Here is a 12354-nt window from a genome sequence, read left to right as displayed (position 1 = left end):
TCAGTGCTTGAATATTACTTGACTACTGCTTCTGTCTCCTGCTATGTGATAAGCTCCACTTACTGATGACTGAGTGCACCATTTTCAGCATTCAAAGTGCCTTTTAACGGTGATGCGTTCCCCTGCTGTTGTGTTAACTAAAGTGCCTTTTAATGGTTATGCGACTGCTTAGCTTAAGAAAAAAAGTGAATGAACTGCATAGTCGTTGACTATGAATCTTTGAACTAAACTGAACAAAGTGATTTTAATCGGCATTCATGATTTCCACCTCTACTTGAGACTGTTGCTTGGAGGAAGGCACTGTATCAAAAACTAGTTTCAGTAGTTTCATTATTTAAGCTAATATTGTGAAAGTGAGTACTTACAAAGTGCACATAAAAATAGTGGTGGTGGGGTTTAGCCTGATAATCAGACTGAGTTACTATTTCATGCTACTTCATTCATTCAGTCTGACGTTATCTTCATTTCAGTTGAATTCTTGTTGGGAATGGGGCTTATGCTCTGTTGTTTTACCCAAACCAATAGGTAGCATGTAAAATATCCATATTTCATTGGAAATGAAAGCTGGGGTAGTGATATTTAGGACAGCTAACAGATAACGTTATGTTGATTTATCAATTGTTATCTCTGTATGTTGACTTACAACAAAACCTGAACATCTGTGTTTATATGTTATCCTGACTTGCTACCATTTTATTCTGTCACTATTTTTCATAGGTGTAGTTAGGTAGCTAGATAGCAACGTCGGAAGATGAAATCACCATTCTAAATCCTACCTGCAAAACTCTGATTGGCTGATTGTTTTTCCTAATGGAGCAAATAGCTGTTAATGAGCACCACACCAGATCTATTTGAATTGCTGAACAAACTACAAATGTTGGTGGAATCAGGCTAGGTGGGGATTTCAGTAAGGGCCAAATGTCATTTTTGTGGGTTAATCCAGCCTTTACTTAAATATGAAATTGCATTAAAGCTTGCATCAATGTGCATTAATAACTAAACAGTCTCATTCCCTCATACTAGTAACACTAGTGTACTAGAAACATTAGTATGAGGCGCACTCGCTTTATTTGTGTTGATTCTTTGATAAATCTGGACCAAATATATTTAGAGTCCCAAGCAAATCCATATAGTCCTTAGCTGGTAGTGTTTCTTAAGCTTTCTTGTTTCTTTGATGAATTAAAGAGAGTAGATTGCTAGCACTCAAGTAGTTACATACTCGTGATTTTAAACACTGATGGAATATCTCTTATCTAAACCCAACTTGTTGTTGCACTAAATGCATAGTAAAAATGTCACTCACATAAAAGATTAAGCATTTTATTTTTCACTTTATTCAAAATAAATAGACTGCGAAGTTAGGAAGAGCAATGATAAACTCCTTGGCTGATCAGAAAAAAGGAAAGAGCGCCCTATATAAACTCAAATCCCAAAGAAATTTCACAGTGCTCTTTTGTGGGCAGGTGTTCTCTGGGAAAAGCAGTGCAAAAACACCAAAGCAATTAGTGCTTAGCAGTAAGATGGAAACAAAAAGCCATGGAGGGTTTCATAGAACACCACATACTGATACTGGCAGGGAAATCTCTTATTTTGGCAATGATATGCATAATCATCATTGTTGTGATGTTTGTGATCCAATTTTAACACCAAGAGTTATGATTTAAGGCTGTGATGACAACTGTGTGCACTGTTGGTCTTGAATTCCTAGTGGTCTAAAGCAGAATTTGAGCAGTAGTTTCTGAAGTCTGATACAAATTTGTATACTAAATAAAATCTACTTGCAGCTGAGCCTATTTTTAGCTACGCTAAAAGCAGGGCTCTACAGGTGCCAATGTTGGTCAGAGAATTAGTTGACCACTTTGGTCAAGACTAAAATATTTGTATCTGTGTGTGCCTATATGTATAAAAGCAGTGTATACATGCAGTCCAAAATATAGTCCATTATGTAAGCATGCCGACATTAGCCTTTCATATAAAGCACCTTTGTGCCCAAGTACATCTTCACAGAATAGCCAGCATGGCTGTAGACTATTAGTCTTGTTAATGTCGTCAACTGTGACCACACATGTTCACAAAATATCAGTGTGTCTTACATGGTCTAAATGCTGTTTCAGAATTGCTTAATGTTGCAGTTATAAAATACAGTACAAACACACAAGCCATTTTATAGTCTTTTGTGGCACACAAATTTATTGAACGTTAGCCTACCGGCATTAGCTTAAAATAGTAAAATGACAAGTCCCAAAATTGAAAATGTCTGTATTTGCTTTTAAAAAAAATATCAGCATAAATTGGAATTCAGCATAAAAAATAGATAGTTTTCTGGTATTATATTTCAAGAAAGCTAATAATACCGACATCCATTTTTGATGCCAACCTAGTTTGATGCTATATTAGCTCGTGTCACTGAATCTACTGTCACTGCCTAAATCAAATGCCACAGACAATAAATACTGACTTTCTACATTCTTGTCTGTATCTGTGGTAAGTAACTACTAATTAGCTGTTTGAAGTTGACATGGGTTGAGATGATGATAATTTTAGAAGGTTAATTGGAAAGGAGAATGTTTTGAGGGGATGTGGTATGAATCTTTAAATCTATGATTAAGAGACTATTGATTCTGAATGTCAATAATGAAGGTAATTATTCCAGAATACTTTTAGTTAGAACGGATCATCACCACACATCTGAATCCAGTGGGACAGAGCAGAACAGTACTCATCACCCAGCACATTACGTTTGAGGTAAACATGTTTCATTTAATCAAATCATCTTTGTCCAGCAGGTAGGCAACCTGCTGGACAAAGATGATTTCCCTGCGGGAGAAAAAACAGGAAACTATTCAGTAGTGGAGTTATTTTAATATCAGTTATATCTCATCACTTGGACAATTATTTTTTGGTTATGAAGGATCATGATGTGGTGTTAGTGAAGCATTAATCAATCCTGATGTAAAAGTTTTACTTAAGATTACCTAACATACTGTATATGCTGATATAGACCTACGCATAATCTGAACTGTGCTAATGCTATCTGTCTTACAAATTTTTTTGCCTTTATATGACCATAGAAATAAACAGAAAACATGGTTAGAAAGCAAGGGGATGTCCTGCAACAAAGGTCCCCATCTGGAATCACACCAGGGATGTTGCAATTACATGGTATGCACCTTAGATCAATAGGCCACAGGGCAAACACCACCGTAGCATCTATGAGCTACATAAAGGTTAGCCAGTTATCTCCCCTTTTTTTATTTGTCTCTCATTTTAGAAGCAAAGCTTTTCTAGGCTTTTTGAAGAAAATCATGAAAACCGAGATGCAGCTCAAAGCTCTGGAAAATTTTGAGTAAATGGACCTTGTGCTACAAATTTTCCTCTCAAACTGCTATTTCAGAGGGCAACAGTGAACTTTTAATTTTCTGAGCTTGTCTGAATCAGTTACTGTAAAGAAACACTGGGCACAATGTTGGTGACAATAACCTTTATAGACCTATCACAGTCAGTTCATTTAAGCAAAACACACCCCTAGTAGCTCTCTTTAAGACTTAATATCTTAGTGAAATATAATCAGTATTGTCAACCATCAGGCACAATTTGTGGCAACAAACTAACCTCTAGTCCAACAAGTTGCTGAAGTGCAGTCATGTAATGACACTGCAGTCAACCAACAACCAACATGCCCACACTGACTTGGAGACAGCTTACTAACTAACTAACTGCTAACATTAACTAAAGTTAGCTTAGGGTGGTTGTCACACCTAACCCGCTTGGTTCATTTCAGTCAGTCTCAGGTGTGTTTTACTGGCTGGTTCGATTCGTTTGGGCTGGTGTGAAAGCTATCAGGGCTGAAAAGAGGGTCGTGTTCTGCTTCAAATCAGACTGCGGTTTGTTTGTGGTGATATGTAATTATAACAGGAATTCAGATGCTAAACTACTACTAAATCAATTTGGTGACTGTAAACTCTCAATTACATATTTACGCTTATCATTTGGTAACACTGGTAACAGGTATATGTGTAACCCTGAGTGCAAGTATTTTCCTTGATATTTCCCAAGGACAAAATCAAGTGTGTTGTGCTTGTGTCCTGCTTGTGTCTTTGTATTTTAGCAGTGCCTCATTAAAAAGTAAGTGAAACACGATGCCCATATGGTGCAAATATCTACCCCTGCAATATTACGGTATAAGATGATTCTGACTCGTTGCTGTTTCTATCTGTTCATTAATATTCATAAAATGAGGTTGAGGTGTAGTCTCGACTATCCAAGTTACTGTACCTGTAAGTCCATATGACTTCAAGCTGACGGATCTTGGTTCACTTGAAAACAAACTGGACAAGAACTAAAAGGGAACAATGCCTTTCCATCAGTCCGGGCCGAATGAGCCAAACTTAAGGAAAGCACCCTTAGTTCACATTGCAAACGTGTACTTAGTAGTCATCAGTTTATTTGACACTGAAGCCTTTTACTTCTGTTTCTCCAGCTCTAACCATCTATTAGTTCAATTAATACAATCTGAGGATAAAATTTTTTGTGTGTGTGTGTGTGTGTGTGCCGACCAGTTGTGTGTGTGTGTGTGTGTGTGTGTGTGTGTGTGTGTGTGTCGACCAGTTGAGTTTTCCTCTGTCTGGCTCCTATTTCTGAGTGTAACATAAATCACATATGGCCACCAGGGACATAAATCAAATAGTGCCCTTTTAGACAGACAGCAGAGATATAGATGCAGACCCCCGCAGCAGAGGAGAGATATTGTAACACAAGTCCTTTTCTGGATCCATGAAAACTTGTTGGGGCTTGGATGCTGTTGTTTGCGTGATTATGAATTAATTAAAAATGAATTAATATTTTAGCACCATTTTTAATGACAGTGTGTATACAGGTCTCAGGCTTCGGCCTTATTTATTTGTCTATTCACTTGTTATGACACTGTAATAAGGGTACAGTCCAATTTTGTTACTCCTTTAGACTTGCTTCTTGTGATGGGGTTTGAGCAAACTTATGACAATGCGCTATTGTTTGATACCTATACTGTTTAATATGAACCATATAACAGAATCATTACAAGGTCCATGTGACTAAGTTGGAGTCACTGTGATTTTGATCTCCCTATGGTGTAATTGCTTGAGACCAAAGCCTAAAGACATTGTTACAAAACGTCTCATTCCAGGAAGTTGTGGTAAAGTAAAACAAACGCTGGCGAGTGGTTTTCTTCCATGTTTACATGTGGAAGTAAGAAAAAGTGATGCTTTGACGTGGAGTGATACACAAACATCCTGTAGTTTGGAAGAAAAGTGTTTATATCATAGTTATCTGCCATTTATGTCTATTACTTTTAGTTTAGATTTTGTTTCATTTAATATGTTACATCTGTATTCTAATAGATGTAATTAAAATTATGTAATTATCTCCAGCAAGGTGGTTTTTTTGATCACCCCTGTTTGTTTGTTTTTGTTTGTTTGTTTATTTGTCAGCAGGATTACACGAAAACCACTGAATCAATTTGCACTGAACTTGGTGGAGGGATGGGGCATGGGAAGAACCCGTCAAATTTTGGGCCAGATCTGGATTCTTTACAATGAATTTGAATTTTTTCCTCAGAAGTCTGGTTCATGTTATTTGACTTTGGTCTATGCAGAGGTCTGTGCTCTACTGAGCACCTTTTCTAGTTACAATGTCTGTTAATTTTAGTTACAAAGTGAGTTTATTGTACAGAAACATAAAAACTTAAAAACTGTCTTAGCCAATCAGACTGATTATATAATTGGGATAAGGATAACAATCATGGATGATGATGATGTTATTGATGATGAAGGTGAGGGTGATGAAGGCGTTAATAGTTGGTGATGAACATAATTCCAGATACGTGACAGAGTTAGACGAACGGCTGTGGTATCATGGCTAAACCAACCCCTGTCTGAGGAGATTTCAAATAGAGTTCTGAACTTTGTTTTCGATCACTCAGACTGTATGCAGACTCCATAGTAAAGCTGTAAAATATTTGAACTATGAAACTGTATATCGCAACATGTAAAAGCACTTAAACCCTGAAATGAACAATAGTAATAGTCTCTCTTTTCTATCTCTCAGGACTGATACACTCACTTGTTCTCTGTTATCAGTGGATCTACAACACAAAGTGTTTAAAATATGAAAGGGGTCTGAATACTTTCTTAAGCCACCGTAGATACTATTCATAGATTCAGCTAATTTCCAGTGGGGTATTCTAACAGCATCAATGGAAGTAACTCAAAACAAATACTAATAGTAGGAGTGAGAAAAAGCCAAAATAAAACGCTTAAAACCATAACTTTTGCTTCACATTTAAATGTCAGCCAGGAATATAAAGTGTTTTTTTACTCGACTGTACAAATGTTAGTCTTCTGAGCTGGTATAAGAGAGACAGAATACGAAGAAGTGGATGAACAAAGACAGAGGTAAAACTCTAAACCATCTTTCAACTAAAATAAATGTAAAGACTGCACAGTAAATACTTTGAGGTTACGCTAGATAATTCTACTCATGTTGATATTCAAAATGACTGTGACTATGAAGTATTTTATCATATGAATGTGCTTCAAGGAAACACCTAAAATGGTATGTATAATATTAACAATATACAATATACAAAATGTACAATGTAAGTAAATGCAGCTATGATAATGTCAGTAGTTCTTTTGGGCCTAGTGAGGTTCTGGGTCCAGATTCAGAGTGTGGTGATTAGTATGTGATAATTTGATTCACTTTGTTGGTTAATACTGTATGGAATTTGAGGAATGACCTGCATTATTACCTATTCCCAAGGGGCGTCATGTAGGAGGGCCCTATTTAAAGGTCATTCCTCTCCTTTTCACTATCCTTGTTTCCCAACATTACAAGGGTTTTTGTGTGTTAAATCATTAATTTCAATCCAATATTTCAATAAATCTATTAATTTATTTTCAGGTTACAAAAATAATGAAAGTTTTAATTCAATTACATTCAATTCAATTCAATTTTATTTGTATAGCGCCAAATCATAACAGAGGTTATCTCAGGGCACTTTTCATGTAGAGCAGGTCTAGACCATACTCTTTATAGTTACATTTACAGAGACCCAACATTCCCGCATAAGCAAGCACTTGGCGACAGCAGCAAGGAAAAAATCCATTTTAACAGGTAGAAAACCTTAAACAGAACGTGGCTCATGGTGGGTGGCCGTCTGCCCCGACCAGCTGGGTCGAGAGAGAGAGAGAGTGAGAGGGAGAAAAGAGGGGGGGGGGCATAGCTCAGTAGACGTATAACAAAAAGATGTGTAACAATAATGAGACTAATAATAAAAGTAATAATTATAATAATAGGGTGAATAATAGTACTAATAAAACTAAATATAATAATAGATGATAATCATTGTATTTGAAGCAGTGAGTGTTGAGCAGGATCATGTAGGATTATGTAGGATAATGCAGGATTATATGTGCAGTTTGTGTTTCCAAAAAGTTATGTTCGGTTGCTTCAACTTTGCTATGATTATGTGTGTTTTTATGTGTGTTTTATGATATTAGGCAGATCATCTACTTAATCTGTGACACATTATCAAACATCATTACACTTAGCATTGAGTGACTGGGCACTACCAAATTGAAAGAAGAAAGGTAAGACTGCTCTGTAGATAACATTCTGTTAAAGTTGGTGCACTCATGGCCATGCATTTGTGTCCATATATTATGACTGTTAGCAGTAAAAGAGTCATCTTATCTGCTTTTCGATATTCTTTAAAAGCTTTGTATCATCCTAGCTTGCCCTGTAGTAACCTGAGAAGATGGTAGATTCTAGTTAAGTGAGGCTGACAAGGTAAAAAGCGAGTCACTGGTCTATAGAAATTGGAGGGTAGGTGGCAGCTTGCTGAGAAGCTGCATGATTAACTGATGTTTTTTCTCTTCAATTTTAAATTGTTTTTGTTGAATTCCTGCCTCTGCTTCATTAATATTTTTTTTAATAAATGGCGCCTTTTTTTGAAAGTACCCTTGCTTACCGACCTGCTTTTTCAGCATCGCCTTTGAAGTTTTCCTGTGCCATCCATTGCCTGTGTAATGCAGTGGTGGTGCTACAGGGGCCATTCATTGTACTATAAAGGCCTTAGCTACAAGCTAAGGCCTTTGTTCTTTGTTCATGTTTGAACCTGAACATTACAAAATCACACAATGACCAGAGATGATTGGAGGAGTCAGCAGACAGCAGTTTAATCAACATATGAACTTCCTCTTCTTTTCTGATGTTACAAAGTATTCTGAAACATGCAGCATGTTTTACAGCAGCTACTGCTAGAGTAGTGATGCAGTATAGATGAAGGATGGAGGACTGTTGGCCACCATTGACACAGACATGGTAAGATGAATGCATTATGAGGAGCTGTCTCTGCTGTAATAATACAGGATGGACAAAGGATGCTGTTGCTCTCTATAGCACCGGTGCAGGTTTTAGCCAGAAGGCAACCTTCAGATCTTGCTCTCTCTCTAAGTTAAACAGTAACTGTTTATTATGCTGCTGTAATGTAACCAGTGTGGATAAAATACTGTATACGGATCATAGAGAGGGGTCTCTGTTTATATTTACCCGGGTAACTATTCATATCAGCACAAGGCAGAACTGCAGAAGGTGTTTTATTTTTGTAGAAATGCTTTGCTTCACATGCAACAAGTTACATTCATATCTCATCAGTGTGAATGCTCATCATTGATCACTCTCACTAAGCTGTTAACACTTTCTAATAGTAGTTAAGGAGAAGTGCTTGAATGTCACTACTTCTAATGCAGTCTGGCACGCTATAAAAGTAAATCTAACTTTGCTCTCCTCTTTTTGCTGGTTGTGCTATTAAAACTGCTGTCATGTTAACACAAGCAGTGGGAGGTAAATTCTCAGTGTGAGGGCCTTTCTAATGATTTTGGTTTTTTGTTTTTTTTTTAAATGATTTTGAGGCTTTTATAGGACTTTTGTTTGATCTCAGTGAGGGTCCAAGGTTGAAGGGTATCGGTTTTATCAATTTTTATTTATTGCTTCATAACGTGATTTTCAAAAACAAAGGCCATTTCACATTGTATCTCTGATTAATGGCTATTTATATAATAATATTGTTTACACTTCTACATTGTCACAACTGTTTATGAAAAATGATGCATTTGAACATTCTAATATCACCAAATACATGGCAATAAATGTAAATGGACTCAACTAACTCCGTCATGACAATGCTAGATTTTAATCACTGACACAGTCGCCAGTTGAATTATATTAGTTACATCATGACAACATGGAAATTACTTATAGGAACAGGATGCAGTCGTGGTTTCAACAGGAAGCCAGTGTATTTCTTCAGTTTAGATTCCCTCTGTCTCAACCACCACACAGAGGACAGTATTAATGAAGCTGAGCTAAGTGAATATGGAAACAAGATTTTGTTTTTAAATGTATTCAGACAGTGCAGTTTTTTAGCTGTGCTAATTGCATGGCTTTATGGATTGCGTTGTCAGCCTGTTGGTTGGGTGGGCATTCCACTTTGGTCCAGACAGAAACAAAACAACTTTTCAGTGGATTGCCAGGAAATTTTGTACAGACATTCATGTTCTCCACAAGATGATGAATCCTACTAATTCTGACTTTTCTTTTAGCACCACAATGAGGTTGTGGTTTTTATGAATTATCTCAACAACTATTGGATTGATTGCCATGGAATTTAGTACAGATATTCATGGTCCCCTCAGAATAAATTGTAATATCTTTGGTGATCATTTAACTTTTACGCTTGTACAAAATTTTTATTTGTCCTAATGACTAATGATGTTTTCATCAACCTCAGCTGTGCTTTGTGTTTAGTGCTAGATAGCAAATGTTAGCATGCTAGGAGGCTGAACTAAGATGCTGAACATCATAAAAATTATAGCTGCTAAACATCAGCATATTACCATTGTCATTGTGAGCATGTTAACATGTTGATGATAGCATTTAGTTCAAAGCACCACCGTGCCTAAGTACAGCTTCAAAAACCTGCTAGCATGGCTGTCTTGTTAAGCTCTGAAGGGAATCATACTGCATCATAACCATTATATCAAAGAAGCATCACAATGACAGGACCAGATCTGATATACAGATGTTCGTAATCTCTACTAAGCTAAATTTGTCTGTGTTCCACAGTGGCCAAATGAAACTGGACTACCCAATCAGACAAGAAAAATACCTAACCAGATGAGACAAGTCTAAGCCATCGCTGAGTGCTCCAGCCAGCATGAAGATTTGTGTGTTTGTGTGTGTTGTTACATTATAGTTATTAGTATGTGTGAACATGTCTGGAAACATTCATGTGACTCTGTGCATGTTGAAGGTGAAGTAGTGTGAGTGTGAGTAGGATTTGATGGTGTTCACCATGACTGAAGAGGACACGATTAACTGCACCATCAGCCATGAAATCCACCAGTACATCTTCTCCTGTGTGTATATCTTTGTACTATTGGTAAGTGTATGTGGATGTTGAATAACTGAACCAAACTGTTGAGGTATCTGAAAACTTTATTAAATTGCATAGCTAATGGGAAAAGGGATTGTGAAAGGGGAAAGGGTTTGTATCCATATAACTGTGACACAGTCACGTCTCAAGCTCTAGAAACCCTACTTCTTCCTTGAGAGCACAACATTGCAGCATTGACGCTTAAAGAACGTGATCAGTATATCTGCAAATTGCAGCATATGCAGTCTTATGTTGCATCAATGGGGTCATGTTAAGTACCCAAGGAGAATCCATATGAACAGTCCTTTAAGGTGGTATTCCTGATTTCATAAGTAGAAAGTTTCTGATTGTTTCTAAAGATCCTGGGTTTAAACCTGCCGACCTTATAAGGCCTCTTCTGGGTGCCCCTGTTTCCTCCTACAGTCCAAAGACATGCAAGTTAGGTGAACTGGAGACTCTCAATTGCCCATAGCTGTGATTATATCTGTCTGCCTGTCCCCTTGGACTCCAATTTTACAAACCCATCTTTATGCTTGGTACCAGAACCGACATGTTACCCGCAATTATCTCTAAATCAAATCTGGACGCGAACCAACCGGATGACAGATTTCTGTGACCCGTACCCATAACATTAACTAAACTCATAGGCTACACAGTCACTCACTTTAAAACTCACTCAGACTGTATTTAAGCAGAGTCAACATAATGGTTGGTCTGAGTTTATTTATGGTTTTATGTAATTTAGCCTACTGTCCTATTCAGATGTGCATAGCACTTGCTCACTCAGCTCCCACAAATGACACAAAGATAACCGATTTTTCATAATAATCTGTTCATGTATCAAAGTGACTGTCCCGCTGCTATCAGTCGGCTGAAGTTCTGGAATGATGATGAACTGAGGGGTGAGAGGTTTGAAACCACAGATGTACAGATCACAGTCTACTGTCTATCCTGAATGATAAAATGGTTCCCCGAAACCAACGTTTAAATTAAATATAGTACAATAGAGGCTACTCCACCAATTCAGCAATTGATCCTACAACATTATCGGACTCACGATGGACAAAATGATCAAAATTCATGCAAAAGAACCAAAGATATAATCTTTGTTATTACATGCATTCTTCTTCCTTGTCAAAACCTCATTAAAACCTCATTACAGGCAGACAGAAGACATCTTTGTGCTCACAAAACTACCATTGAAGAGACAACCCACTGCAAGATAATAGATCTAAAAAATAACTTCTTGACTTTTCCTTCTAAGTTTACCTTATACAAAATCATGGAGTAATCTAGAGTGCTGAGCTCACAGCTGGGTCTAGGGTTTATGCTCCAGATCTCTGCAACACTGCAGGGAAAATGCAGGTTGAGAAAGTGGATAGATGAATGAATAGATGCCGTTGTGACAGCAAACCTGATCCAAAATCAGTTTAGAAAATTAGCTATTATGAAACAGGCAAGTGTTACCTTTAAATATGCAGCTAAGTGTTTATATCAGGTGTTGCCGTTAGCTTTGGGCCTCCACCCTGGCAACCAAAGGGTGCATTTTATATCACCCGAAAGTCCCAAACAGGGCTTCTCTGTAAGTCCAGTTTACTTAGGATTTACATCCATATTGGAGGATTTTTTTACCTCAAAATTTATGCCATTGTAGGAAGTAAAGAGTAAGCAGGAAGACAACTTTCAGCCAGTCTCGTTCTCGTCATCACACTGAGGCTCCACCTCTCCACTATTATGTAGAAAGGGTTTTGTATGCAGGCTTTCCTATCATCCAATGATCATCGTAGCTGAAGACTATTTAATACACCTTACCTATGTTGTCTGTCTCTGCTGTCATTGCAGTCTATACAACTTTGCCAATTCTGTCATGAATGTTCTGG

General features: G+C 37.3%; 1 protein-coding gene across 4 annotated transcripts in view; it reads left to right on the top strand.

Annotated features, from left to right (window-relative positions):
• Positions 1-12354, top strand: part of LOC120795573 (ovarian cancer G-protein coupled receptor 1) — a 30375-nt gene that overhangs the window by 8882 nt on the left and 9139 nt on the right. For 2 of the 4 annotated variants that reach the window (XM_040137582.1, XM_040137581.1), the window contains one exon: positions 10165-10480. In XM_040137582.1, coding sequence (XP_039993516.1) covers positions 10382-10480 — 99 coding nt within the window. In that variant the 5' untranslated portion in view covers positions 10165-10381. Of the gene's footprint in view, positions 1-8260; positions 8362-10164; positions 10481-12354 lie in introns of those variants that run through there. The other 2 variants (XM_040137583.1, XM_040137580.1) reach the window with 2 other exon arrangements.

The sequence above is a fragment of the Xiphias gladius genome, chromosome 10 (assembly GCF_016859285.1).
Source record: "Xiphias gladius isolate SHS-SW01 ecotype Sanya breed wild chromosome 10, ASM1685928v1, whole genome shotgun sequence".
Classification (NCBI taxonomy): domain Eukaryota; kingdom Metazoa; phylum Chordata; class Actinopteri; order Istiophoriformes; family Xiphiidae; genus Xiphias; species Xiphias gladius.
The sequence above is the reverse complement of the archived record's forward strand: the minus strand, read 5'-3'. Positions and strand labels throughout refer to the sequence as shown.